Genomic DNA, 26,548 nt, shown 5'->3' with positions numbered 1-26,548 from the left:
ATTATATTACCAGCAGCTTCCTCCTCCATGAAACCATCAGAAGTGAGCAGAGAGGAATGGGTGTGCCTATCTTCCCAAAGATGGAACCATTGTCAAGGAAGAAAATGGAGTAGCAGTAACAGGCATAAACTTCTTCTATAATCAGCAAAGGAAAGCAGAGATTTGGTACAGAAAAGCCTTACCTTCTGTTCAGGCTGCCCTTTCTTCGTGAGGTCCCTCACTAAAAAAAAGACAAAAAAAACCCACACAAGAATGGGTGTCATCTTTGGGCATGGACAGATGCTACCTGAAGCACTCCAAATCCTGCTCCAATTTCAAGTGCTTCAAGTCCATTGGACATGCACCCTCCCACCTCCTCCAACACCTGGAGTGCTTTTTACAGAGGCCACAAGAGCATGCAGCAGCAGTTGTGTCCAGCCACGGGGCTGGAGAGCGTGGACCTCTGAATCCCTCCTTGTCTCCAGAGGATCCCAAGGACAAGCACAGAGGAGAGCGCTCGTTGGCTCAGCCTCTGCCCCACTCTCTTCCCAACCCACTACAGGTAGAGGTGGCAGGATAGGGTGGAAGGCAAGAGGACCAGGCAACCCGGTCGCACTGCGCTGGAGGGTGCGGACACATAGGGTAGCATTCTGTTTTGCAAAAGGCTCCTGGATTTTGAAGGTCACATGTGAAGGGCTTCAAGCATCAGCATCTGCATGCTCACTGGCACTCCAAGCACTTCAAACAGCACATCTGTCCACAGGCTCTCTTCCATTCAAACTCATGCCACAGAGTAGACATTAACCTAGTAATATTGTTGCACATATTTACCCGCTCACGTTGATTTCAGGATAACCTGAAAAAATATTCAGACATCCAAAGCCAAATAGTTTCAATATAAATACGACTGCCTGGCTTCCATGAGTCCGGCTCCTAGACTTGTTTCAGCTGTAGGCTAAGCAAGTCATCTGCTCCGATTTCAAATTCATCATTTCCATGTTTGATTTTTAATTCAAACTAGTTACAGCCTCACAAGAGTAGCAATTTCTTAACAGCATATTCTTACAGAGTATGCCACACCTGGGGAATCTTGTCATTTTATTCCGAATGGGGAGGGAAGTGTCTAATAGCTTTGTTATACCAAACACATTTTTATACTGAAGGCATTTGTTTCCAAGAAGTCATTTTCCCCCTATAATTTCAATTTGTATTCCAAAATTCTTGAGAGAGTAAAAGTATAAAGAGTATAATTACTACCTGCCCGCTCAAAAACAGACATGCTCCCTGTGTGAGAAATGATACATCTGAACACATCAAGAGGAGAGAGGGGAAAACAATCCAACAAAAAGAAAGAGAAACATCTTCTAAATACAGGCATGCTCTTCCTACCTTTGTTGGAATCCTCAATGGCAGTCTTTAGTAGGGCCAAAATGTCAACATTGTCACCAATTCTGGCATAGTAAGCACAGTCATGACCAAGGGCATCAACCAAACTAACATCCGCACCGTTTCTGAGCAAAACTTCTACTGCATCCCTGCAGCCATATTCACAGCCTAACATTAGAGCAGTCCTGGCGTGGGAAAAGAGACCACACAGACACTTGAGGAAGATGAGATATTTCTGATGGACAGTTACTCAAAAAGAACAGTTCAGTACTTTGTGAACTCAGTGATGAAAGGCTGTGCTGCTTACAGACAAGACACTTTCCCCCAAAAAAAGAAAAGCCAAATTAAATGATTATTTAACCAATCTGTAAGGTGTTTGACAGCCTAACGCCATTGATATGACCATGATTAAAGGAAAAAATTGAAATAAGACTTAGTCTTTGTTTTCTCCTTGATTTGTCATGGGTTTCAGAAAAGCAAAGATAGTTTTTTTTTATTAAACCCAGCTGCTCAGTTTAAACTGGCCATAAACTTTGGGCCAAACACTGGAAGGTGCCTGGATACACAGGTAATCCCACCCCAGAAGGAATACACATGCCCTTGAGAAGCAGGTTTCATATGCACCCATGTTCTGGCCTAGCACCCTACACTTTTATTCTTCACAGGAATAAGTAGGGGACGAAAAGCTTACATCTGAAAAATCAGAGTACAAACACACACATAATAAATGTCTCAAAAGCACCAAAGTCAGACAGGGGCCTTGAAAGAACTTAAAGGCTTTTAAAAAAGAAACCTTAACAGGGGCCACAGAGGGGCAGCGGGGAGCCTATGAATGTAGTGTGCAGGTAAGCAGTCATGAGTTTAAGTGTAGGAGAGGCACCTTGACCTTCCAGCTGTGGGATCCATCTCCTTCCAGTTCACTACAAGCAGCCACCTGACATGACTGCACAAATCGGCAGCATTTCAGCTCTACAAAGCCAGCAATCTACACACTGAAGAACAGAAAAATCTGCTGGAAGTTCAACTGAGACAGGCTTTGGTAGAAACAAGGATGGATTAGATAACCCACTGCCACAGTGAGTTATCTAACCAATATTCATAAGACAGGGTATCATTCAACTGCACAGCTGAAACATCTGTCGTACAACTTGTGTGACCAGACTCCGAAAGAGACTCCCAAACAGGATGGTGCAGGCACCTACCCTGGAGATCTTTAAAAGGAGACTGGATGCACACTTTGCTGGTGTTATTTGACCCCTGCAGTCTTTCCTGCCCAAATCAGGGGGGCTGGACCCAATGATCTCATGAGGTCCCTTCCAGCCCTAGACTTCCGTAAATCTGTGTAAACTTGAAAGACTGAAAGCTGAAGGACAGCTCTGGTCTTCAACAATGCAAAACCTACTTCCAGCACAGCCCAGCTGCATGCATCACCTGTTTTGTTTGTCTCTGGAGTTAAGGTCAGCTCCCCTATCCAGCAGACTTTGACATACGCTTGGACGACACATCTGAGTGGCCAGCACCAGTGGTGTCCTCCCATCCTGGGGAAAGAGGAAAAAATAAATGAATGAAAGGACACATTGTGGAAGACAAGACATGAGCAGCCCTGGACAATTCAGGCAAGGGGAGAGAGCAATATACTTACCCCATCTTTGGCATTCACCGCAGCTCCATGATCACACAGTAGCTGTATGCCAGAGGAACAGTCCGACATCGCTTTCAAAAGCAAAACAAGGAGAAGAAAGCTATTTATACATCTGGGCACAGCCTTCCACAAAACCCCACAACACCCAATGCCCCAGTCAGCTACCAGGCTCCGCAGCACAGTCGCTCTCTTTCTCAAGCTCCGACAGACCCTGAAAGACCCCCGAGAACCCATCACTACCCTTGAGTTAGCCAGGGAAGATGCTGCGTGGAGCGAGAGGGACTACTGCACATGCACACCCCTAAAGCACGCTACATGAACGATGCCAACATCCTATGGAGCAAAGTGCAGGAAACAAACATCAGCTGCTTGTATTTTGATCCATGTAGGACAATGGGTCTATTTACTGCACACATTCAAGCACTTAAGATCTAAAAGCGCGGCACTTTGAGACAAGACTGGCTCCACAGAAAACTCCATCTACACTTATCAGCATGGCTCAACGTCAGCTGTAGAAAAAGCTCATCAGGAAGAACACAGAGAATACTATACTTTTAAATCAGCTGGCCTCAGTCTTACACTGAGTGTCCACTTTGCTAAAAAGTAATGTTGTTTGGGATAGAGCAGCTGTAAACAGCCACTTCCAGAATACTGTAAGCCAAGATGGATGGTTTATAACATACAGTTCCCCACCAAAAAGGCAACTGCAAAAGCACACAGAAACACATGGAGGGTGCCTATCATTTAGGATTTAATGAGCTTGGGTACCATGCTCTGGAAAGCACGTGCCAACTGAGCTGAACACAGCGAGTGTTTACAATGGTAAGAACAGGGCACAGGGTATTGGCAAGACTTGGAGAAAGGTCAAGACTAAGCTATTTTGGTCTGCTAGCACTGCACACCCGTGACCCGAAACACTGCCTCTTGGTACATTCTTCAGATTTTAGTAGAAAATCCAAGAGCTGTAGTTGGTTCCAAGACTGAATAGTCTTTTTTCTCTGTTAGCTCACGGCACGTCAGAATCTCTGCTCCCCTAAGGAGGGCAAAGTCCATGACAGCTCTGAATCCCCATACAAGCATTTTGGTTAGAGTCCAAAACAGCTTCGACATTTTTAAAATAATCCTTCCCCTCTCACACAAGCAGATCCAAAAAAAAAAAGTGAACCGCATTTTATCACACTCCTTCCAAGAAAGAGATCCCTTTTCTTAGCTCAGGGTAAGCAATGGCTATTTCAGCCAACCTTTTTTGTCATAAATGTTAATCACGTGACAACACAACTGCCCAAGTACTTTCAGCTATCTTGAACACAGTTGAGTGATATAATTAGATGAAGATAAACATGCATGATAGATATTTTCTACCACACTGTTTTATAAGGTTGACTAAAAAAAAAAAAATCTGTCAACATGAAGTGAAATGCCGTATAGCAATTAACAGAATAGAACAAGAATGCTCAGTTTACCTGCATCATGAAGAGCAGTCCTGCCCTGCAAATCCACATTTTCAGTTGGACAATTGAACTGTTAAAATAATAATTCTTGATTGAGATTTAGCAAGATTCAGTTCCTTTATTTAGCATGCATGACCTCCCTGTCCTACAAGTCAAAGAGCTAATAAAAAAAATAGAATTACATTGTTCTCAACTCAAAACTACCTGTAAAAAGTATGTTGGAGAAGTGAATTCAGTTTTTAAAATCGGGATTTTTGAGAAGCTAAGCCAGACAAAATTATATTAAAATTTCTCTACCTTTACAGAGAAGGCCAATATTTATATTTTGAACTCTGGACTTGTTGAAGAAGATTATTTATAATTTACCTTGGCCACGCAAAAAAAAAAAAATTAGAAATTGGTATGATCAAATAAAGTCAGATGCCTTGTTTAACACTGAACATGTGCAGTGAAATAAAGAGCACATACTTGATACGTTTCAACACTTTGTCAGTGTGCGTGTGCAATGTCTAAGGTAACCACAGTTATTATTTGCAAAGGATTACATTCTAGGCACTTTTCCTAGCACTTTCCCAAACACTGTGCATGTTTCTTCATCAAGCTGAAATAATTATATTTCCCATAGCCAACACAAATGGCATCGTTACCAGTGTGCATACTGGCACGCTGACAAGTAAGATGCCAAGGAAAGAAAGGAACTGTTTAAAATAATGAATTTCCACAAGAGCAAATGAGTCACGAAAAAAGAATTAGGCTGGAAACTAGAATTAAGGTTCTGGAACAGCAGGAACAAGGAGTTCAAGATGGTACTTGAACATGTTACGACACCAGGTTATGGGACCTGATTCCTACAACAACAGGACTTGACAACCCAGACCATCTTCCCAGTCCGATGTCGAATTCAAAGACATAAAGGGACACTATAATTTAAACACACATGTATACAGATAAGTCCCCCGCAAAACACCTGGTGTTGCTATGAAGTGGCACTGAATATGCAATAAAATGCACCATTTTTTTAATACAATGCATCCAACAGCTTTTAGCAGAATCTATTCTACAACTCCACATGCGTATGGTTAGTCTTTGGGGAGGACATTCACACAGCAGTGGGGAAATACTTTATTCTTTAATTAAAGAAACCTCATAAAAAGGATTTTTGGGGTAGGCACAAGTCCAGTAGCTACTTAAACTCCCCTGCTCTAAAAGTCAACTAGTCTGTGTACTGATAGCATCTCTGAAATAGTGCCTCTTTTCCTTCAGTGTTCAAATTGTGAAAACATAGCGTCTATTAGTTGAGTTTTTTGTACCTGTAAGAGCTTCTGCAAACAAAGAGCATGTCCATATTTCGCAGCTAGATGCAATGCATTTCTCCCTAAGAGTTAAAAGGTACATAATGGGATTAGGCTGGAAACTAACAATTCAAACGTGTAGTACAAGATAACACTAGCATAAGCAGCCATTTACACCATGCAAAGGGCACAAACCATTTTCTCAATCCTATATGTTATCCTACATTAACAACAGCCCTTTAGCTGAAGTGAGCCTGTTAATTCAACTGTTCATACCTCATTTAGGCTCAGTATCACTTAACGAGGTATGTGCAGTGCATGTCTCACCGTGGCTTGATCCTGGTTATTCAGAAGGCCTGTAGCTACTATCAAACTATGTACTCCCTGCTCTTTGCGCTTTAAATTTTTGCAGCAGGGCAACAGTGGTCCATCCACCCTGGCCTTACTCCTGCAAGGTTATCTAACCTATGCTAGCATTTTTGAAAACATTGTCTCAAAGTTTGAGAGAACATACCTGCAGCATCAGTGGCTTTGATATCAACCCCATGTAGAAGAATGGTATTCAAGCAGTCTAGATTTCCCTTTGATGCTACAACATGAAACCTAAAATGGAAACAGAGAGATAAAACTGTGCCTTTCTAGGCTTACGTGACAGAGTTTTCCAAGGCAGAAAGGAGTCATTTCTCGGCTTGCAGGTAAGGTTATTGGGTGTGTACCTGAGAATGAGCAAGTTAGACAGGCTGTCCACTTCTAAATCATGTCAAATTTGGCAAGACGAAGCATTTAAATGCTCAAAGTATGGCTCCTTCATACTCTGAAGGAGTTTTAGTCACCCAGGCTTCTGTCCAAATTTTATGAACAACGGGGAAGGCCAACTTGACTGTGACAAGAACCAGGGGAGTTTTGAACCATCAACCCAGTTATTAAAGATGATGGATCAATTCAGGTACAGAACAATTCCTTCTGCACCTCACCCCTCTCAAAATCCACTGGGTCCAGACATTTCCTGTTTAGTCCAACCACCTCCACATTGTCATTCCTGCTTTGCTCTCTGGGATTTGACAGGTGCAGAAATGAAATGCTTTAACAGTAGGACACAGAAGTCTGGACCTCTCTATTTTTAAATATTAGGGACTCAGAGGAAGGTAGGGTATACCACAGTCACGGAGGGTCATTTAAAGCACTGGAGCTTCTTTTCCAGACAACGGAGCAATTATTGGAGGTTAGTTTACCCATCAGGATCCATGGCTGTAGCTCAGCCCACCAACAGGCATGGACCAGAGCCCCGTCTAACCAGATGAGAGTTGGATACACAATACCACACTACCACTCTTCCATAAAATATTTAAGCCAAGTGATAAGCCACCTCTAAAAGCTACAGCTGGATCCCCTGGCTGCATTCCAGGAGAATACTGATTCTACCTCCAGACTTGTATTTTATCATGCACACATCCATTCACTAAACCAGGAGAGCTATTAAACCATGAGCAATAGGCGGGGGGGAAAGGGACTGAAAACAAAGAATAGCTAAGTGAATAGCCAAAGGCCCCTGTACTTGGCAGAAATAACACGTTTTGACAAAGTACGCTCCAGAAACCAGAACAGTTCAGCAAGGATCAGAAAGACACTATTTTAAACTGAACTACAAAATATTCCTCCCTAGCACATGCATTTCTACTACCTACTGCAAATAATACAATGCAAAACTTGTTGAACAGCCTGAAAGTACAGGCTATATTTCAACCCCAAATGGCTAGCAGTAATATCTGAAGAATGCTTTTCAAACTCATTTTTAGTTCTGAAGATTGCTTTTTTTTTTTTATACCAACTGTATTTGCCTTCAACACTTGTGACAAGATTAAAATAGGGAAGTCAAAAGGTTTTAGCAAACCTCCACATTATTCACATAAAATAAAATTTGTACAAAATTTGAAAACAGACAGGTCCCAAAGCAGAGAAGTTTAAGATAATTTTTTCTATGCTCTGCAAAAAAAAAAAGAAGTGTCTATATTATTGTACAGATAAAGCTCATTTATATATATGCACATGATTCATACACACAGATACACCATTCATCTGTATAACAAGAAGACAATAGGGATAGTTAGGTCACCCGCTGTTACCTTTAGGGGCCAAGTCTCTTACATCCATGGAATTATCCTTTGCTGCACAAATTTCAGCAAAATGGGTTTTTCCTTAACCTTCTGCTTTACAATGTCTCTTCTCTGCCTCTTCCTCCCTCTCTACCACTCTACAAGAGCCTCACCTTGCCCACGGGAATAAATGCACTTCATTCAGGCTATCACTACCTCAAGGAGCAGAGTTGAGGGTAACAGCTGTGCCCTTTGGCCTTCCAAGCCATGGGGGTTCAGGCATTTCTTTCATGGAGGATAGCAGGCACTAAAGAATGATTTATCTTTGCTCTCATTGCAGCCTGCAGGAGGTTTGACAGCCCTGAGCAGACAAAGTGTGATTTTTCTATACGAGTTTATGCAGTTGGGCCTTCTTGTAGAAAAATATGCCATTTGCATATTTGGTTTAACATCTCCTTCTTTGGTTTAATATCTCCTGTTTTAATGAGAAGGGTTTCCAGCACGGTGGGAATTTATGAGAACACCCTGTGCAGAGAGGGGTAAAGATGGGACCAAGACAACCTCCCCGTAGATTCTTGGGAGCTACTTACGCAGACCTCCCTTCCACATCCAGTTTAGTGGGATTGACTCCCTTTTTGGCAAGGATTGATGACACTTTCTCCACATCTCCCCTTTCAGCTGCTTTCATCAACCGATCGTCATATTTGTTCCAGTCTGTATTCAGCTGTAAAAAGAAAGGATTGAGAAAAAAAGAAGAACGCATGAGATGACTGCAGAACCTGAACCTCTCCAGGCTGCCCCAGGAAAAAGCTAGGCGCAGTCTAGGTTTCAATTCCCAGGCAAAACCCTTTCAATAAAATTAAAACTCAAGCTGGAAACCTCCACCGTCCGGTATATATTCAGCAAGTGTGTTACACGTGTGCACATACACACACCACACACACTTTTTTTTTTTAAACAAGCTTATGCAAAATGAGACACAGCTGTGGATGCACAATTCTCCAGCTGGGGAGCGGAGGAGAGATCAGCCACGTACAACGGTGCGTTAGTCAAGTTACCTAGTACATTCCTGCACGGTGCTTATGCTCCAGTGAGAAGGGCAGGTCTCAAAACCTATAAAATAGTACGTACCTAAAGGGAAAGTGCCTAGAGAAAACCAGGTGGCTCTTGGGAGCCACATGCTAGTCATGAGATGTATTTGGTAGCCGTACTGGTCTGAGACTAAAAGAAATGAAAAACGCGCAAACTCTTGGTTTGGAGACGATACCTTTTATAAGACCGAGTAAGAAATTGCAACAACAACAAAATCTTTCTTTGCAAGCTTTTGGGCACACGTGCCCCGTCCCAGGCTGTGTAATATGAAGTTTATTTTCTACCTATGGGAACTTTTACATGATAGTCCAGAAATTCAAAACTGTGCATTAAAAAGGAGCCAAAGTATAGAAACAGACATAGGACAGCAGACGAACTGCAGAAACTCTTATTCTGCCCCTTGCCAGCCAGCACACCATGTTCTACTTGTGCAAGAGATCAAAACTTTCAGCAAAACGTCTTCACGATAACTATTAAACTGGCTGGAGAACCGAGGCCTGGGAAGGGAGCATTTGACTCGGAAAGCAACTATTTAGGATACAGAAGTGTCATCCAGCGCCCTTCAGCAGCTCTATGATGCAAGTTAAGTGGTACTTATGCCAGCTCCTAGTAGCTTCAGATAAGAGTAGCTAACATCCATGCCAAGTCTCAGGATATCAGACCAGTTCTATATCCGAAAAAAACTGTGCGCCAAGCCTCTGCCTCAAACAACTGACCTCAGTGCACTTGCTTCTGATGCCGACATGCAAGCATATCTTTCTGGAGAATACAAGCTCTTAAAATGAGTTTGCTTTACTGATGTGGAAAATACTGCCACTCTTTACATTAAGTGTTATAGTAGCGTGCAACAAATGTCAGCAAGATCATCCATGTAAAGGGCTTAGAAATGTCCAAAGCACCTAATGCAATCAAGATGCATGCTGTCAGTGCTGCCCTCCCTTTCATTTCTTTTGCTAACAGTCAAACAGGAGCAGAACAAGCCGTTCTTAACTGTGATTTCTCCTTCTTTAAAAAAAAAAAAAAAGAAAAAAATTTTAAAAAAAAATGCAGCTTAATGTTTCCAGACAGCTTAACCTCCAAGTGCAATGCTCTCTAATGGGTTCCTGCTTCAGTATTGCAATTAGATTTGTGACACTAACACAAGGTTTTAAATAGTAAAAAAAAGGATGGGGATTGTTCAATGGCAAAATGACAAACAAGTGGGCAACAGATCAGAGGATCAAAGAAAGCAGTTTTGCAAGAGCAGGAACCAAGGGCTTTGTTATATGGGGCTTCCGGAGCTCTTAACATCCAGCCAGTCCAGGGGTTGATACATTTTAAGTGGCTTAAGGTTATGCCACTCCAGAGCAGGATTATCACTAGTCCGCCTAATTTTGCTTCTCTTCCATTAAGGTGTGGCTACTACAGGCAACTATTCTGCCTAAACTGAAGACTTCCAGTATCCCAGGATGCACATGGCCCCTCCCCACCCTGAACTCTACTGCCCAGGGGGTGGTTCTGGCACCAAGTCAACCCCTCTCCCATCCCAGGGGTGTGATCTTCCAACCCCAGGGGGGCAAACTAGTGCAAACACTGTGCAGAGCATGTACCAGCTAGCCAGCCCAAGCTTCTTCTCCCATGACCTCCAGTTCAGCCAGCATGAGCCTAAAGCTGTCCACCCTGGACCCTGGCAGACAGGCTTCTAATCGGAGCAGCGATGAGGTGCTGGACCTCACTGCGATATGGGAAGGAGAGGACTACTGCAGCTAGAGAGAAGGGAATTAAAGGAAACCAGCATGATCAGGCCATTAATGAGAAGACCACAATGCAGAGAGTGGCCAGTGGAACTGACTCCAGGTCAGGACCAATATAAAGTCCCTGAAATCCATCCGGCTGCCTGCCGCCCCCCTCAAAAAAAAAGTTCCAAGGATCTGGTGCTTTTCGTGTCTCTCTTCCTGAGCCCCAGACCCCAGTCAAGGATAGGCAGGGGCTTGTGGGGCAAGCGGCACAGCCACACAGCATGAGGTGGCCAAGGGGCCAGGCAAGTGGGTTCTGCTCCTTTCTCTTCTACTGGGGTCTTAAGCGGCTTTGGCCAAGTCACTCAATGGCCATGCCTCAGTTTCCCCAGCTGCATAAGTGCTGCCTGCTACCCGTTTGCAAGGGGGGCCATAAATTTGGGACCAATGTTTCCAATTCAGGCCCATTTCAGGGGCTCTTTGGGGACACTGGGACTCAGGCTGAAACTCAGGCGGGTCTTAGGAAAGGCAGGTTGGTCTGTGGCTGCCAGCACTCAGTCCTTACAAAGGAGAATGGGCCCCAGCATGGACTACAGGGAATGCGTAATTCCAACTTACCTGTGGAACGGTCAGCCTTTGGTTACAGGACCTTATGGCTAGGCCCCTTCTTGGGCAGTGTGTACCGATGCATGCTAGTGTCAGTGTTACTTATACCTTTCCAAACACCCACTTATTTCAGTGCAAAAATCCCATCCGAGTTACAACTCCTAATGATACTCCTTGAAGTTAGCTGGACCAGAACGGAACCAGCTAGGTACCTTTTTCCCAGTCTAACATGAAAACTCCATGCTGGCAGTGAATGAATATGAGAAGACGGGTTTCCAGGGCTGCTAGCTGCCATTAGGATAGAAATTCTAGTCATCTTTGTGCAGTCTTCAAAGCTTAGCCCTGTTTTGAGAAAAACGAGAATGAGGGAGCTCACATCTCAAAATCAACCGCTGCAAGTTTCCTACAGAGTATCAAGGCTAGGCCAATCATGAGACAACCATACCCATTCCCCTCAATGCCAGGAGAATAAAGCATCTGGGGTGGCTGCTGGTGGTACACTTAGATCAAACTAACTAGGGTTAGGTGGACCCAAGTGCTGAACTGCACATACATTTGGGGAATTTAGATTGGGCAGAACCAGCCAGCCTACTTAGTTCACCTAAGGAGGTGCGCTACACTGATTGGGCTACACCAAGCCCATCGTAACCAAATGTGTACACACATTTGATGAGCAGCCCCAGGGCTGGAGGAGCCAGGCCACTTGCCCCAACCCTAGCACCCAGGCTGTGCTCTTCCTATACCCCCACCCTGACCAAGCTATTGTTAGCCCTCCGACCCACCCCTGGCCAAAACCCTCCCAATAGGCCATGCCCCCCACCATCCACCGCCGCTTGGATCCAGCACCGGCGAATGTGTGCACAAGTGGGGACCCCCATCTACAGCCAAACACCTTAAAAGCAAGCCGTGTGATCAAAGATTTGGTCCCACAGACACGTGTATGCACCTTTGATGTTTCCACATAGCTTGTCACCCAAGAAACTTGACAAATCCACCCACATTAGCAACCCAGTTTTTGGATCTCCTGGCCGATGCCACTTGTGCTGCCTTACACTTTGCAGGGGGGAAAAAGGGAGCCTACTCCGAGCTTAAAAGTTTTTATGTAGAGTTTCAGACTGATCCATTCCTATTAGCAAGACTGGTGGCCAAGGAAGAAGAAAAAGAAGACAGGCTTATGAAGGAATGATAGCGGCACGCTGAGCTACACACAGACCAGCTTCTCTGCGAAAGTCATTAAAACAGTACCACTGCTATTTCCAACTGCACCACCTCACTGAATGCTAGTTTGGAAACTTTTTCTTTCAGCAAGATGATGATCATGCAAAGTCAATCTTTAGCCAATTACTGAATTCCCGAAGCAGAGGAGCCGAGACACTCCCCACCCCCAGACCCCTACATGCAACTTTCTCACTTCAAATACGCAAACTTGACATTCATGAAACACTGGAGTTGCATGCTGCAGGCAACTTTTTTTTTTTTGGCAGCTTTAAATTGTGAAGCACATTAAATAACAGAAGACATTGAGACTTTATAAGCATGCAGAGAAAAGGCAACAAGATAGAGGAAAATAAGGCTGAAATGCATATAAATGTATCTGCTTCAAAAATAGGGGTTAAAAAGAAAAAAAATCAAGTGTTCCCAGCATGGGGGTGGGGGGTAGTTTGAATTAAGGAACATGAGAGGTTTTGGGGCATATTCAAACCAGGCAGGTCTAGGGAATCGCACAGCAAGACATCCGTCTCTAGTCACTCAGTAAAGTAGTAAGACCAATGGGCAGTTACAAGGTCTCCTCTGCAGGTTTGGAACAGGAATCTGAATTTGCACCATGGAAGGTGCACAGTGGAGCCATGAGCATGACCAGAGCCTCTCTTGTCTGCTGTAATGCAACAGTAAGCAATGGATACCTAGCAGGACACTTGGTAAAAATAACCGAGCCATTATGGCTCGTACCTTAAGTAACCAATATGCAGGGAGATCAAGGCAAAGTGCATTTTGTAATGCATCTGCACCCTGGCTTTTGTTTGCTCATAAAAAGCCACTGTGTTGGAATTTCTCTCCTAGTCGCTATGAGTTAGCCCCGTTAGTCTAAAGAGTAGTGGAAGGCAGGGTAGATTCACACCTTGTAACCCAAGTAGATCACAGGTGCACGTACACACACTTTGGTTAGTCTAAGAATCAGATCTACCCTTACTTGCACTGACAATTAACACATTTTGGTGTCATTCCTCCAATAATCCATCTAAATAAATAATAAATAAATTCCTGGGGGGGGAAGCTGTTTTGCTTAGACCCCCTGCGTGATGCTTAGTTTTCTTCCGTGCAGCTCTGCGAAGCTGCAATGAGCTATTAAGAGTTTAATTGCACAGAATATAAATATGGAACATGTAGACAAGCAGCACTTTCTCCTTTCTAAATACTCCCCACTTCTTTAAGCACTCAACGTGTCCAATTCAATGCAAGACTCACACTGCTCCGTATGCAAACAGCTGCTTTCAATTGTCAGATTTTCAGGCTTGACTTTCAACATGCAGGAATTAATTCAAAATGCAACCAAGGGCCTTTAAAAAATGGAAGCCCTTTTTCAAATGAAACAAGTCTGTTATGTTAAACCAACAATTAAGATCTTCAAGATTAAGATAATTAGCGTAAAAATGCTTAGTATTAGGTGTAAGAGAGTACAATTTATATGAAGGTTTATTAATAATCTCTTTCTAGAAATCATTATGTCGATTTACTATGGTCCAGTAACCCAAGTGCCTGTTAAGTACCTCAGAGAACAGCTCCACGTTTAAAATTTTAGCCTGGAAATTCCCAACAAGCAGACAATATTAAGGCTGATGAAAATGAGGGACATGTGGAATAATGAGAAATTTGCTATAAAAAAAGTCTCCCAGTAACATGAAACACAAAAGGTACCTACTGTGTTTTTTGCAGCACAGGAAAACCAACAGCTCATCCTAGAATTTGCTGCCAGCAGCAAATAATTTATCTTGCATTCAGTTTAAAATTGCTGAAGCTCACAAAGCAAGCGCCCAGCCGGAGTTCAAAGCAGGCTGCTCGAGGACACCGGCTACGTCTACTGCTCGACATTTATTCTGCTCCATCCTTCACTTAGCTTGGTTCCCCCAGGATATTTTCTCCATCTTCAGGGTCTTCTTCAGACTTCATAACTCTTTGGATAAAAGTTTCCCCTCCTTCTTCCAAGGGTGCAGAGACAGCCGAGGCAGGCGGAGCAGTTCTTCCTCCGGTCCCGCTTTGCACCGTGGCTGTCACCGTGGCTGTCCCCGTAGGGAAGCCCTACCCTCGGCGTCTGGTTTTGCAGCTCCCCTGCTGCAGTGCAGACAACCACAGTGACTCAGACTCGCAGTAAATACTGCCCAGGTCTGAAATACCCCGTAAACAATATGTAGACAGTCTCCCATCGGCCCTGTTCTATTTTCTGATTGTCCAGTACTTGATAGCCGGGCGATAGAAAGGAATAGCTAATAATACATTCTATGCATGCTCATCCTCTGAGTCATATATTTTAGGTTTATTGCTAGCAAATGAGACAAGTATGCGTGACACGTTACCACCGCGGAGCCACGGTTTTCAGAGCTGCAGGCATCCACCTTCAAGGAATGAACATATTAGTCCAATTAACTTTTGACTGACACTAGAGGAGGGTCATGCTCCGTCCTGTTAAATAGGATGTTATAAATATTGGCAGGAGACAAGTTCGTCCCACCACCACGCGACACCGAAAGCAGCTTTCGGGTCGGCTGATGGCAGACGAAGTTGCGGCCGTGCGGCAAGTGGAATGCGTGGTTGTATTTCGACAAAAATGGAACCGCTTTTAATTTAGGAAAAGCGCACGCCTGGCACTTCAAATATTTTCCTTTTACAACAAATCCCATTCTGAACACCACCGGGTTTCAGCTTACGGCTGCTGCCAGCCTGTCTCCCAACGTGTCAAACGAGAAGAGCCACCAAGGTTGTCAAAACATTAAGTAGACAGCATAATGATTAACGGTACCGAAGAGGCCGGGTCCCCTTTCACACATTTTAAATTTAACAGAGAGCTCCTAAATGCCATATTTCGGGGACTAGGTCAACCTTATGATTATTGCTTGTTTTGTCTGCTGGGGATATGAACATGTGCAAAGGAAAATAGAAGCCCTGCAAGACTGTCGCACGCAGCACGATTGCAAATATAGTCTTCCAAAATGGATCGGGGGGGCAGGAAAACAGTTTTTACAAAGGCTCCTGCCCCCTCATATACAAATGAGACAGTGTGCAGGCAATCTCTGCCCTGCAAAAGTGCAGCCATCTCACAACATTGGGAGTATTACAGTATTTCTGCCCTTTCAAGTTATTCTGTTCTCTTCCTGTAAGCCACCCTGAGCCTTTATGGGGAAGAGCAGCATATTCATTGCATGAATGAATACACAGATCTTATTTGCTTTCTGACAAATAGCCCCTTGCCGTATGACACCAAGATGTTTTCCTTGAAAATCCACATACCAGGAGCTATTTGCCGTCAGAGTTTCCACAACAGAACCGTACCAATTTAAAAAAAAAAAAAGCAACACACAAAAGTTAAGTGATTACATACAGCCTAAGTCACCCCAAAAGCTGTCTTATGACTGTGAAGCAAGTCAACCTCCAGCAGCTATAAACGACACTTGGGGAACATAAGCTTTTCCCAAGTGTGCTAAGTTTAAAAAAAAAAAAAAAGGAAAAATTTGGAAAAAGGACAATTTGAAAAGCACAGGTCAGAACAGGTTGCATTGGAAAAACTGGCGGCCTGGCAATAGCATAGCTCATCAGTACACCAAAGACTATAGAAAGGGTTTGGGCCCAAAGCAGGAGAAGCATGGAGATTACAAATCTTCGCAGGAACAAACAGGAGAACCGATGCCAACTGGCTGTACTGTACCAGCCCCGAACAACCAGGAATAACAGCATATGCCTCCCACCACCCCCTCCCCTAGAAGCGACAGTATTGCAATTACAATATAGAAAACCAATACATAGCAGCCTTGGAAGGAAAAAGTTGTAGGAAATCAGTGTTTGTCTATTACCCAATCAAGAGATCAGTTAAGCAGGGTCATGTGCAACGTCCCACAAGATCTGGGGAGGTGGATGCCCTCAATAGAGTACTTCCATAAACGCCTGGAAATCAAGAGCCTGATTCTCCGAGACAAAATTTCAGAGATGGTCCCAGAGAGCCCTTCCCCCCAGCACTGGAGCAACAGAAATACTTGGCTGGCTGCATCCCTTGGCTCTGTTTGCACCAACCCATATGACTCCAATTAAAGACTATATCCTGTTCAAAGTCAGACTGTTTCTCTATTCAGTTTTACCCAGCCCCACCAAAGCTTTGGCTCTTCTCCATTTCCATGGGCTGACATACCAGCATTCGCCCAGGTCTCCTGGACTTCTCTTCCAGTGGCCGACAAAAACCTCTTACAGCCCTGTTCCCACAAGGGCAGCCCTGCACGTACTGCTTGGGGACCCATAAAACTCTGTTCCTACCTTGCATCCATTTAGGGTCAAAGAGCCTAAGCAGCAAATTACCCAAAAAGGAAGTGGCTACAGGTCTTATCAGCCACAAAGCAGCTTTGAATAAACCTGCAGAGCTGAAAGATCAGAAAGGAGGGAGAGGACCAGAAGAGCCATGCAGTGTTTCACGTTTTGTTAAGAAAGCAGAGCCGTTTGTGGTTTGGGGGCAGGGGAGGGGATGTTCAGATTTCCAGGGCTAGGAAAACAAAATCTGCGTCTCAGCATTTTAATAAGCATTTGCACAAGAGTCGTGTTAACTGGTGTAGGTGGAAACAAAAGCTCTGTGTGAAGTAAGCTCCCACTCGCAGTCACTGACTCGATATCTAGTTGGCAGCTGGTGTCAAGTGGAGTGCCCCAGGGATCGGTCCAGGGGCTGGTTTTGTTCACAATCTTCATCAAGGACCTGGAAGATGGCATGGAGTGCACCCTCAGTTCACGGAGGACACCACGCTGGAAGGAGTAGTGGATATGCTGAAGGGTAGGGCTAGGATTCAGTTCCCTAGACAAGTTGGAGGACTGGGCCAAAAGAGAAAAATTGCAGGAGGTTCAACAAGGACGAGTGCAAAGTCCTACACTTAGGAGGGAGCAATCCCATGCACCGGTGCAGGCTGGGGGTGACGGGCTGGGCAGCAGCTCTGCACAAAAGGACCTGGAGGTGACAGGGGACAAGAAGCTGAACAGAAGCCAGCAGTGTGCCCTTGGTGCCAAGAAGGCGAATGGCATCCTGGGCTGCACTGGTAGGTCAGGGGAAGTGATGCTTCCCCTCTATTCAGCACTGGTGAGGCCAGATCTGGAGTCCTGTGTCCACCTGTGGGCCCCCATTACAGAAAGGATGTGGACACAGTGGAGAGAGTCCAGTGGAGGGCAATGAAAGTGGTTGGGGGCTGGGGGACAGGACTGGTGAGGAGAGGCCAAGGGAAATGGGCTACTTTAGTCTGCAGAAGAGAAGACCAAGGGGAGGATTTGATAGCAGCCTTCACCTCCCTTCAAGGGGTTGCAAAGAGGATGGAGTTGGACTGGTCTCAGTGGGGGCAGGTGACAGGACAAGGAGCAATGGGCTCAAGCTGCAGCAAGGCAAGTTGAGGTTGGATATTAGGAAAAACTCTCACCAGGGGGTGGTGAAGCACTGGGACAGGCTCCCCAGAGAGGTGGTGCAGTCTCCATCCTTGGAGGTTTTGAAGACCCAGGTAGACAAAGCCTTGTCTGGGATGATGTAGCTGGAGCTGGTCCTGCTTGGAGCAGGAGGTTAGACTACATGTAACCACTACAGGCCCTTCCAACCTTCATTTTCTGCAATTCTGTAAAATAAGGCATTTGTCTCCCTTCTGCTAGGAACAAACCAGTTAAAACTTTTAGGGGAAAAATATGAGAGAAAGGCCAAGTAATTTGTATGAGCCTGGATGCTGCTGCTGATTCTTTAAGTACAAACAGACTTAAAATCATAGCACTGAATGAGTTTGGAAGGCCTCTCAAACATGACAACAGTGCAAAAGTCCAGAGCTGCTAAGCTGCCAAACGTACTGGGGGTGTCTGTTTGGAGGAGAATACTGTCAACGCTCAGTTAATACAGAGCAAATATTTCCTGAAGTGGGTGAAACAACCAAACTTGAAAGTCGAGAATCAAAAAACCCCCACTTCTTAAAGAAGTCTTGGAAGTAGACTCAGTGTTATCTGCCCATAACGCAGCTCTGCTGCTGGGTCCCTGGCACCTGGAAGGCCATCTTGAAAGTTTTGTGCACAAGTCTTGGGACTGTACAACACACACAAGCACCCCGAAGTCACAGCAGCAGGTATATCCACAATATCCACTGTATCAGATGCAGCCCGCAAGCACAATCAGTGCCCATCAGCGATGCCATTGTGCGATAATCCACGCTGCAAATGCCTTGCAGAAGCAGAACACCCCCTGGAAGGGATGCAGATTTCATTTCCAATGCTATGCTGTCAAGCAGCCAACTAGTAAAATGATACTGCAGCAGTCATGGAAAAGTCACCTCCAGCTTTCATTGCTCAGCTCTCCGAGTACTTCAGCAGGAAACACAGGAGCAAATAATGGATAAGCGTGAAAGTTCGGCAATTACCCAATAATCAGTCAGGTGAACTGATTAACCATGCAGAAGGAGGGAGGATTCATTGAACTGTTGCTCAAAGCGACTCCCCTACCCTGTTGCAAGATCCACACACTCCTTTACCATCCCTGATAAACTACAATCCCTGAACAGTGCGGACAGACTAGGGGCATGTTTGAGAGCTGAATGACTGGCACATGGCACAAGCAGCCCCAGGGCAGCTAGCAGGACTAAAGGTGATTTGTTCGCATAAGCATGGCCTTTCCTGTCATCCATACTTCTCTAAAATGGTGCTAGTTTCTGCATCAGTCAATCTACTGACTCCCCCTGCCCCCCACACACATGCACCTCTGCCCTCCCAGGTGCAAAGCAGGAGTGATGAGGCTCTTGTGGGAAGCCCCAGGACATGCTCTGTGACAACTGAAGAGTACCAGTGGTTCTCAACCTTTCTAGACTTGAGGCATCCCTTTGTTCTCTCTCTTTTTGACTACAGGAAAATACTAGAGCAACTCTTCTGTTGCAAAGAACCCGGAAAGACCCAACAGGACAGAATATTTTTGATGCTACAGATTCCCATTTGAAATCTCTAGGTTTATCACATGAATGTTTGCAACCCTGGCACCACTGAAAGAATCTCAAGGCACCGCAGAGGCCGTAGCAGAAGCACTCATGGTCCGGCCTGTTAAGAGTCCAACAAACCGGCCACAGCACCGTGGTTGAGAATCGCTGCTCTGGACTCTTCACTGGCAAGAGAAGGACATGCAGCAACTTGTAGCTTCCCAGGATGAGTAACTACTATGCTGAGAGCCTCTGGAGCAATTCTGGAGCATGGGACGGCCATGAGCCATGTCCAACAGGGCTTGAGCATTGGCCACAAGAGCTACATCAAGGGATTTTCCTGGGCCTGCTCAAGGGCTTTCAGGAGGAGAGGTCAGAGATGCCAAAAATAACGAAAGCTTGGTTTAAAAAAGCCTCTGAAGGTAAGAGCTCCCAACGCTTGCTGTGCTGCATGGTCAAGCAGGCTATGGCTGCTGACAGCTTGCACTGATGTTCACCAGTTTCCCACCATCACCACTCACGTGTGTCCAGTCACACGGAACAAAACTCCCGTCTTCCCAGAGCAACGATTCTCAACCAGACTTGAGAAACCCAAGAGCTGATGTTTTCCAAGGGATGCCTCCAAGTCTAAAAAGGTTGATGGTCATTGCGCTGGAGACATGGGGTCTAGCAAGGCCATGAATTCCTTTGAAGCAGAGAGCAGTTTGGCATCAGCTGTCCACATGCACTCAGAGAGATCTTTGGGCCGATTCCCGTCGGACTTTATACCTACAAACAAAAGTACCGCAAGGATGGAGCCCTGTGTGTCCCATACAGATGGATGCACCTCTCTAGAGCAACATATAAGTATGCCACAAGTTAAAGACTAAAAAACAGTAGGTCCAGGGCTATGCGTGGTTTATTTTTTCCTCCTTCTCCCACCCACTGCTCTGAAGCATCCCAGTCCAAGGGCCCTGCAAAAGACTCAGGTTACAAGGAAAGAAATGCTCTGGCCAGCTCACAGGATACATCGCTGTACAATCATCCAGCCTGGAGAGAGCAGTCAATCATTTTGCTTTCCCCCCCGCCAAAAAAAGGCAAAGGTAGTGTTAGAAAGGTACATCCACGCTTACCTCGTGGGGAGCTTTAAAGCATATCTAACGAGTTCAAAATGCCACCCCGCCGCAAAGAGATTGAGCTAAATGAGACTGTTATGAATCAGTTGTTAAGATAAAACCCAGGCTTTCCAGTCCAGCATGTCTGATCCTTTCATGCAGCTAAAACATCTCTGCTGATGTCTAAATATTTTCCAAACAATGCCATATTATGCCAGGGCCTGACATTTTCCCTATTAAAAAAAAGCAATATAAATCAATGCAAGTGTACACAGGTGGCTTTAATTAGATTGGACCAAAAACAATTAAATGACTTGACTTTTCACAGTTGGATTTGGTTAAATATATAAAAACAGAAGTTCTTAAAAAGGAACCACCAGCAAATTTTAACTTGGGGAAGGGGAGGGGGGAAATCTTATTATGAGATTAAAATATATCTGTACATACTGACTAATCACCAAGTAAAATTCCCATTAATGTTCTTGGTAGCTTTGGAAACATTGCATCTGTGCACAGAGAGATAGTTAGCTATGTTAGTCTGAAGTCAGGGCAGGGCGGCACCTTGGAGACCGACTCATTCAGAAAGGCATACATTTGTGTAGGCAACAGCCTACTTGTCAGATGCTGGGAACACCCTGCCTTCATCACGAACACAGAGGATCACCTCCTGCCTTCATTCCAGGTGTGAAACCAGCAGAGACCAGTTCAGGTTTTGCATAAATTGACTTTTTATCTATGCCTTTCATTCAGAGCAGATCGGGGACTAAACCTGCATCGGGGTCTTTGTTAGCAGCATCTCTCAGAAGACACACACAGCAGAAAATACCAAGGCTTTTGGTGTGCCTGACTATTGCTCTCCCATTTTTGCTACTGGTTCTGTGTTGAAACAAGGTACAGAACCGCATGGCGCGTGCTTGAAAGAGCATTTGGACATTTTAACTGAAGCAACCATATGATCTCGCAGGTACCTGTTACAGCAGGAGATGATTTAGTACCAAAGCCCTCTGAAGTAATGGCAAGGATTAAAGAGCAGGCTAAGTCTATAATCAGAACAACAATCTCTGTTTTCTCCTTTCTGCCCACAACTTGAAATCTATAATTGCAGAATTCCCTCCCTCCCCTTCCCCAAATCAGTGCAGTACACCATAATTAAACTCAAAGGGAAAACACCAAAACAGGAAGTTGCAAAATAATGTTTTCAACCCACTTGGTCTGTGAACAGGATTTGCTGGTTTAGTTCAGGGCTGCAAGGGATCAAGCTGGTTCCATGAAAATAAGGCAATCCAGCTTCTCATCCCATAATTAAAACATGCCCCCACGACACAGCAACAACTACACCCAATCCAAGATGATTTTCCGTTGTTCTAGCATTGAAACCGTGTGTGCTAATCCCGTTTACTAGATCTCCCCTGCATTTATGCAATTTGTGCCAAGCAAAGCATGCGCACGGAGAGCAAACAACTCCGTTTCTACCTCCGAGTTTAACACAGCCTTGTTGAATAGGGGGTGTCAAAAGGAGTATGCGACTGCCAATGCTTTGATAATGCTTTACAGGGCAAGGTATCTGGCAGCAGCGGAGGCTGATGCTTTCTGAACAAATTAAAAATGAAACTTTACAAATTTCAGTCTCTGAATTCAAGAGGAAGGCATTATTTGGAAAAATACGGCTGGTGCCAAATAAACCTAACTGCTCACGTGTACCGATTTCAAACACTGCAAGTCTTGTGCCTGTTTGTAGAGACACTCTAGAGATGAAAGTTGTCCGCAAGCATTAAATGTATGAAAACATTACACCCAAATCATGAGATGGCCTGGAGTCAATATCAGAGAGTAAGAGGTTATGGTCTGGGGTTGAATTAACTCCTTTTTGAAAGGACCTAGACTCCACCAGCATTCCTGCCCAGAACAGGGGGGTTGGACTCGATGATCTTTCGAGGTCCTTCCAGCCCTTCTCTACGATTCAGATTTTGTCGTATAGGCGTAAGGATGTGTCAGCTTTTAAGGGAAAGCGTGAATTTATTATTGCCCTGTGTGGAGGAAGAGGATGAATGCTGAACGAGGAGAAGTGGCAGCAGCTTGTTCTGGCTACTTACCCGGGGACACCCCCTCCCTACAGCCTTGGCTCAAAGCCGACATGTAGCCCTGCTCCGTCTATACTCTGCCCCCGTCGTTACCTGTACGAGGGAGGGGTTCCCCGAGTGCACAGGCGGCTACAGCTTTCAGTCCTTCAACCAGCAAGACCAGTCGGGGCATAGTCACAGAATCCATCCTCTCCCCATGTCTCACACCCAGCTGCACCCTGTTCCTGCTTCCTTTCCTTCCCTTTTGGACTCTAGAGAGTGCCAACCTCTCCGTCAATCACAGACTCAGATTTCCAGAGATTTGGAAATGCCTTTCCCCGCCTGAGAGTGGAAGGGTTCTTGTGGTAGCCAATGCAACCCAAAGTCCTTGGCCATATGGAGTCCATGATAGGGCCCCGATTGCCCTCCTCAACCTGCACCGCAAGCCTCTGGGATTCCTCACCTGGATCTTTACATTCACAAAGCTCCGTCCCAAGCGTGTCCTGCTGCTCACACTTCGCTGTACCAGGTGGGAAACACCCCTGGACCCATTTCCAAGCTTTTGACCTCAAGCAATGGGGCACTTTGAGAGCTCCTAAGAGCAGCACAATTCCCCTCCACAAGCCAAGAGACCAGAAAGAAATGCAGCGATGAATAACAAACACTAAAAAAAGGTAACAAATGAAAGCCTCGCTGTCTATACATGGCGACTTCTATAAGCCGGCAAAGTGCCTGAGTCCAGGTCATTCACATCTGCAGTAGCAGAAAATGAATGGCTGGGAGGGACAGCAGGGCACCACGTGGACTATCCTTGTCATCTCCCTTGCAATTGCAGCCGTCCTGCTGGAAGCTGCCAGGGGTGTATTTTTGAAACAAAGGAAGTACATCGCCTAATAGGAAGGAACCACAAGTATGATCAGCTCACTCACAAGTGTTATCAGCTCGCTTTCACTTTATAAACATTGCTTTTCAAATCATAACTACTAAAAGCCTTGCGGGACCGCACTGCATTCACAGCAAACTAGATGCCGTTACCCCAAAACAGCAAAGCACACCTTGAGCTAAACTGGGAAATCGTTTAGGGGGTTCCTGTTTGATGTTCATACACTAGTTGCCTTGTTTGCCTGTTTGTTCTCCTATTTTATAAATCCATCTGTTCTCTTATTGTCAGCTACCCTGCTGGGAAGAGCAGTATAGAAATAAAATGCATAAAGTTATGTGTTTTAAAATATAAATCTTTTTTTCTACCCAAGCTAGGATAAAACACAGATCAGCTGGTGCGATCTAGGGATTCACCAATAAAGATTTGCTGGACCGATAGCCAATTATTAACCAACTGTATCAGCCAATGCTGATCCGATAACTGACATTTAGTAATAATGAAAGGCATTTTAAAATACTGACATAAATAAACCTTTTGTAAGAGGCTGCTGGAGCATGCATCACATGTACCAAAGTCCTGGCACTTAAAAATGGCAATGAGACCACCTGAAATAAAGCTCAAACGAGCTTTAGTTCGAGTGCTGCCACCATCATTTTTAAGCATGAGGACACTTCTAACCAGAGCAGAGGCGTGCAAGGCAAGGGCAGATACGGACTGCTCACTGAGGGCTTGGGGCTCTGCACTCTGCTCCGTCCCGCTCCCTGCCCTGGTCCTGGGTCTCATGCACTGCCCCCAGCTGCTGCCCCACTCCTGCCCTCACTGTTGGGGTCTCAATCTGCAACCCCTCATGCCCCTACCCTCCAAAGACTTACCTGCAAGGAGTTGCTCTCCACGCCGCCCAGCTGTATGCCTGACCACATGCACACGTCCAACCGCGCACATGCATGTGGGCCCCCTGCATCCCGCTCCCCTCAGCCCCAAGCAGGACCCCTTGCAGGCTACAATGCTGCCCGCCTGCAAGGGGAAACCCACCATTTCCTGAGGGAACCCAGACGTTCGGAGGCCCCAAGGGAGAGAGGGAACCCAGGTATCCACGGCCCTGGCCAGAAGGCACAGTTATCTGTAAGCAGTAAAACTTGCCACAATGGCCAAAAAAGGCCAATAGCTAACAGTGTCATTTCCCTTTTAAGTCGGTGCCAAATCCAATAGGCAACCAATACAATCAGTTCACCTCTAGTGTGAGCTCATGGCAGCTCTCTGCATATCTGCTAATGCTAATAGGATTAAAATATAAAAACTTCTTTCGGGAAGGGAAGGGAAGGCCCTCCTGGCTTCCAGGACAGCTTGAAGTGTGTGATCCTATTTCAACCCCTTTGTACTGGGGAGTGGGAACGTGTCAAGAGGACAACACTACTTCCAACTATGCATCTCTAAAAGAACGTTATCATTTCAGCATCAAGTATGAAGATCCACAGCCACAAATCCCAAAGGGCTGCAGGGAAAGTAATTCAGGGTAACCAGTCAGGGCTCTGTCAGACTTTCCATCAACAGGGTTAAGTCATCTGGCATTAAGATGTAATTAGATGAAAGTTGTTTTGCACAAGCAGGGAAATGGTGATGGGAGTGTAGTTAGGGCCCTGCGGCATACACACCCCTTCCTAGAGGGGAGTATTTGAATGCCAGGCTCAGTTTGGGATTCAGCCACACCACTCTTCACACCAGGGAATTAAAAACGAGGGGACCACAAACCCAGCAGCATCAAAGTAAGCATCCATAGGGAGGTCAGCAGAGGAACAGCCTTGGCATAGGGCTGGTGAGACAGAACCACGAGAGAACTGGGATAAAAAGAGTCTATTGGCACATGTGCCCTTGTCACCAAGAAGGCTAACTGCATCCTGGGCTGCATCGGTAGGAGCGTTGCCAGCAGATCAAGGGCAGTGATTCTTCCCCTCTATTCAGCACTGGGGAGGCCACATCTGGACTCCTGTGTCCAGCTGCAGGCCCCCCACTACAGAAAGGATGTGGACACACTGGAGAGAGTGTGTCCAGAGGAAAGCAATGAAAATGGCTGTGGGGCTACGGGACAGGACTGGTGAGGACAGGCTGAGGGAACTGGGCTGATTTATTCTGCAGAAGAGAAAACTGAGGGGGATTGAATAGCAGCCTTCAACTCCCTGCAGAGGGGCTGCAAAGAGGATGGAGCTGGGCTGGTCTCAGTGGGGGCAGATGACAGGACAAGGAGCAATGGGCTCCAGCTGCAGCAAGGGAAGTTGACGTTGGATATTAGGAAAAACTCTCTCTCACGAGAAGGGTGGTGAAGCACTGGGACAGGTTACCCAGAGAGGTGCTACAGTCTCCATCCTTGAAGGTGCTGAAGACAAAGCCTTGGCTGGGAGGATGTAGTTGGGGCTGGTCCTGCTTTGAGCAGGGGGTTGGATGAGATGTGACCTCCCAAGGTCTCTTTCAGCCCTCATTTTCTATGATTCACAAATACAAGGACCCCAAAACAAGCCAGGATGCTGGTGGTTACAGCACTCAGAAATACAGAAAACCCTAAGTTCAAGTCCCCCAAGGTCTGAGCCAGGCAGAGAATCTGAACCCATGTCTCCCACATCTCAGATGAGCGTGCCACAAGGCCCCTGCACGGGTGTGCCTGTTATCCTGTGACCTGGAACAGCCCAACTTTGATCCGCCCTCAGATACGAGATCAGGGTGTTTACACTGAACCATGAACAGCCACAGCCCTGAAAACAGAGGTTGAAGCTCCCTATGCTTCTCTGACCTCCCTGGGAAACTCCTTGTCGCCTGCATCTTCTCAACATTGGGAAACCATCTGTGAAAAAACACGGACGTGCCTACAGACAACGACTAAAAAGTTAATTTAGTCATTTCGAAGAACAGATCAATGTCATAATTAGTCCCTCAGGAAAAATAACCTACGAGCAATTAATGTCTCTCTCATCTTTAATGTCTGAATGCACAACTAGATTCCACCTCTTCAATGACTGGCTGGAAGAACTACCAAGGCCAAATACTCCCTAAAGTCTTTTCTGTTGTATCAATGTAATGGGGGGGGGGGGGGGG

General features: G+C 45.6%; 1 protein-coding gene across 2 annotated transcripts in view; it reads right to left on the bottom strand.

The window, feature by feature from the left end:
* The window catches only part of UACA (uveal autoantigen with coiled-coil domains and ankyrin repeats), a 64,128-nt gene that overhangs the window by 19,768 nt on the left and 17,812 nt on the right, over window positions 1-26,548 (bottom strand). The window contains exons 1-9 of one of the 2 annotated variants that reach the window (XM_019503901.1): window positions 14,177-14,590; window positions 8,434-8,567; window positions 6,265-6,353; window positions 5,769-5,833; window positions 4,471-4,528; window positions 3,008-3,078; window positions 2,797-2,903; window positions 1,369-1,550; window positions 183-220 (exon numbers count right to left, since the gene is read on the bottom strand). In XM_019503901.1, the coding sequence (XP_019359446.1) occupies window positions 183-220; window positions 1,369-1,550; window positions 2,797-2,903; window positions 3,008-3,078; window positions 4,471-4,528; window positions 5,769-5,833; window positions 6,265-6,353; window positions 8,434-8,567; window positions 14,177-14,212 (780 nt within the window). In that variant the 5' untranslated portion in view covers window positions 14,213-14,590. Of the gene's footprint in view, window positions 1-182; window positions 221-1,368; window positions 1,551-2,796; window positions 2,904-3,007; window positions 3,079-4,470; window positions 4,529-5,768; window positions 5,834-6,264; window positions 6,354-8,433; window positions 8,568-14,176; window positions 14,591-26,548 lie in introns of those variants that run through there. The other variant, XM_019503900.1, reaches the window with a different exon arrangement.

This window comes from Gavialis gangeticus, unplaced genomic scaffold (assembly GCF_001723915.1).
Source record: "Gavialis gangeticus isolate Ggan-Ray unplaced genomic scaffold, GavGan_comp1, whole genome shotgun sequence".
NCBI lineage: Eukaryota > Metazoa > Chordata > Crocodylia > Gavialidae > Gavialis > Gavialis gangeticus.
This window is presented reverse-complemented; position numbering and strand designations above follow the sequence as displayed.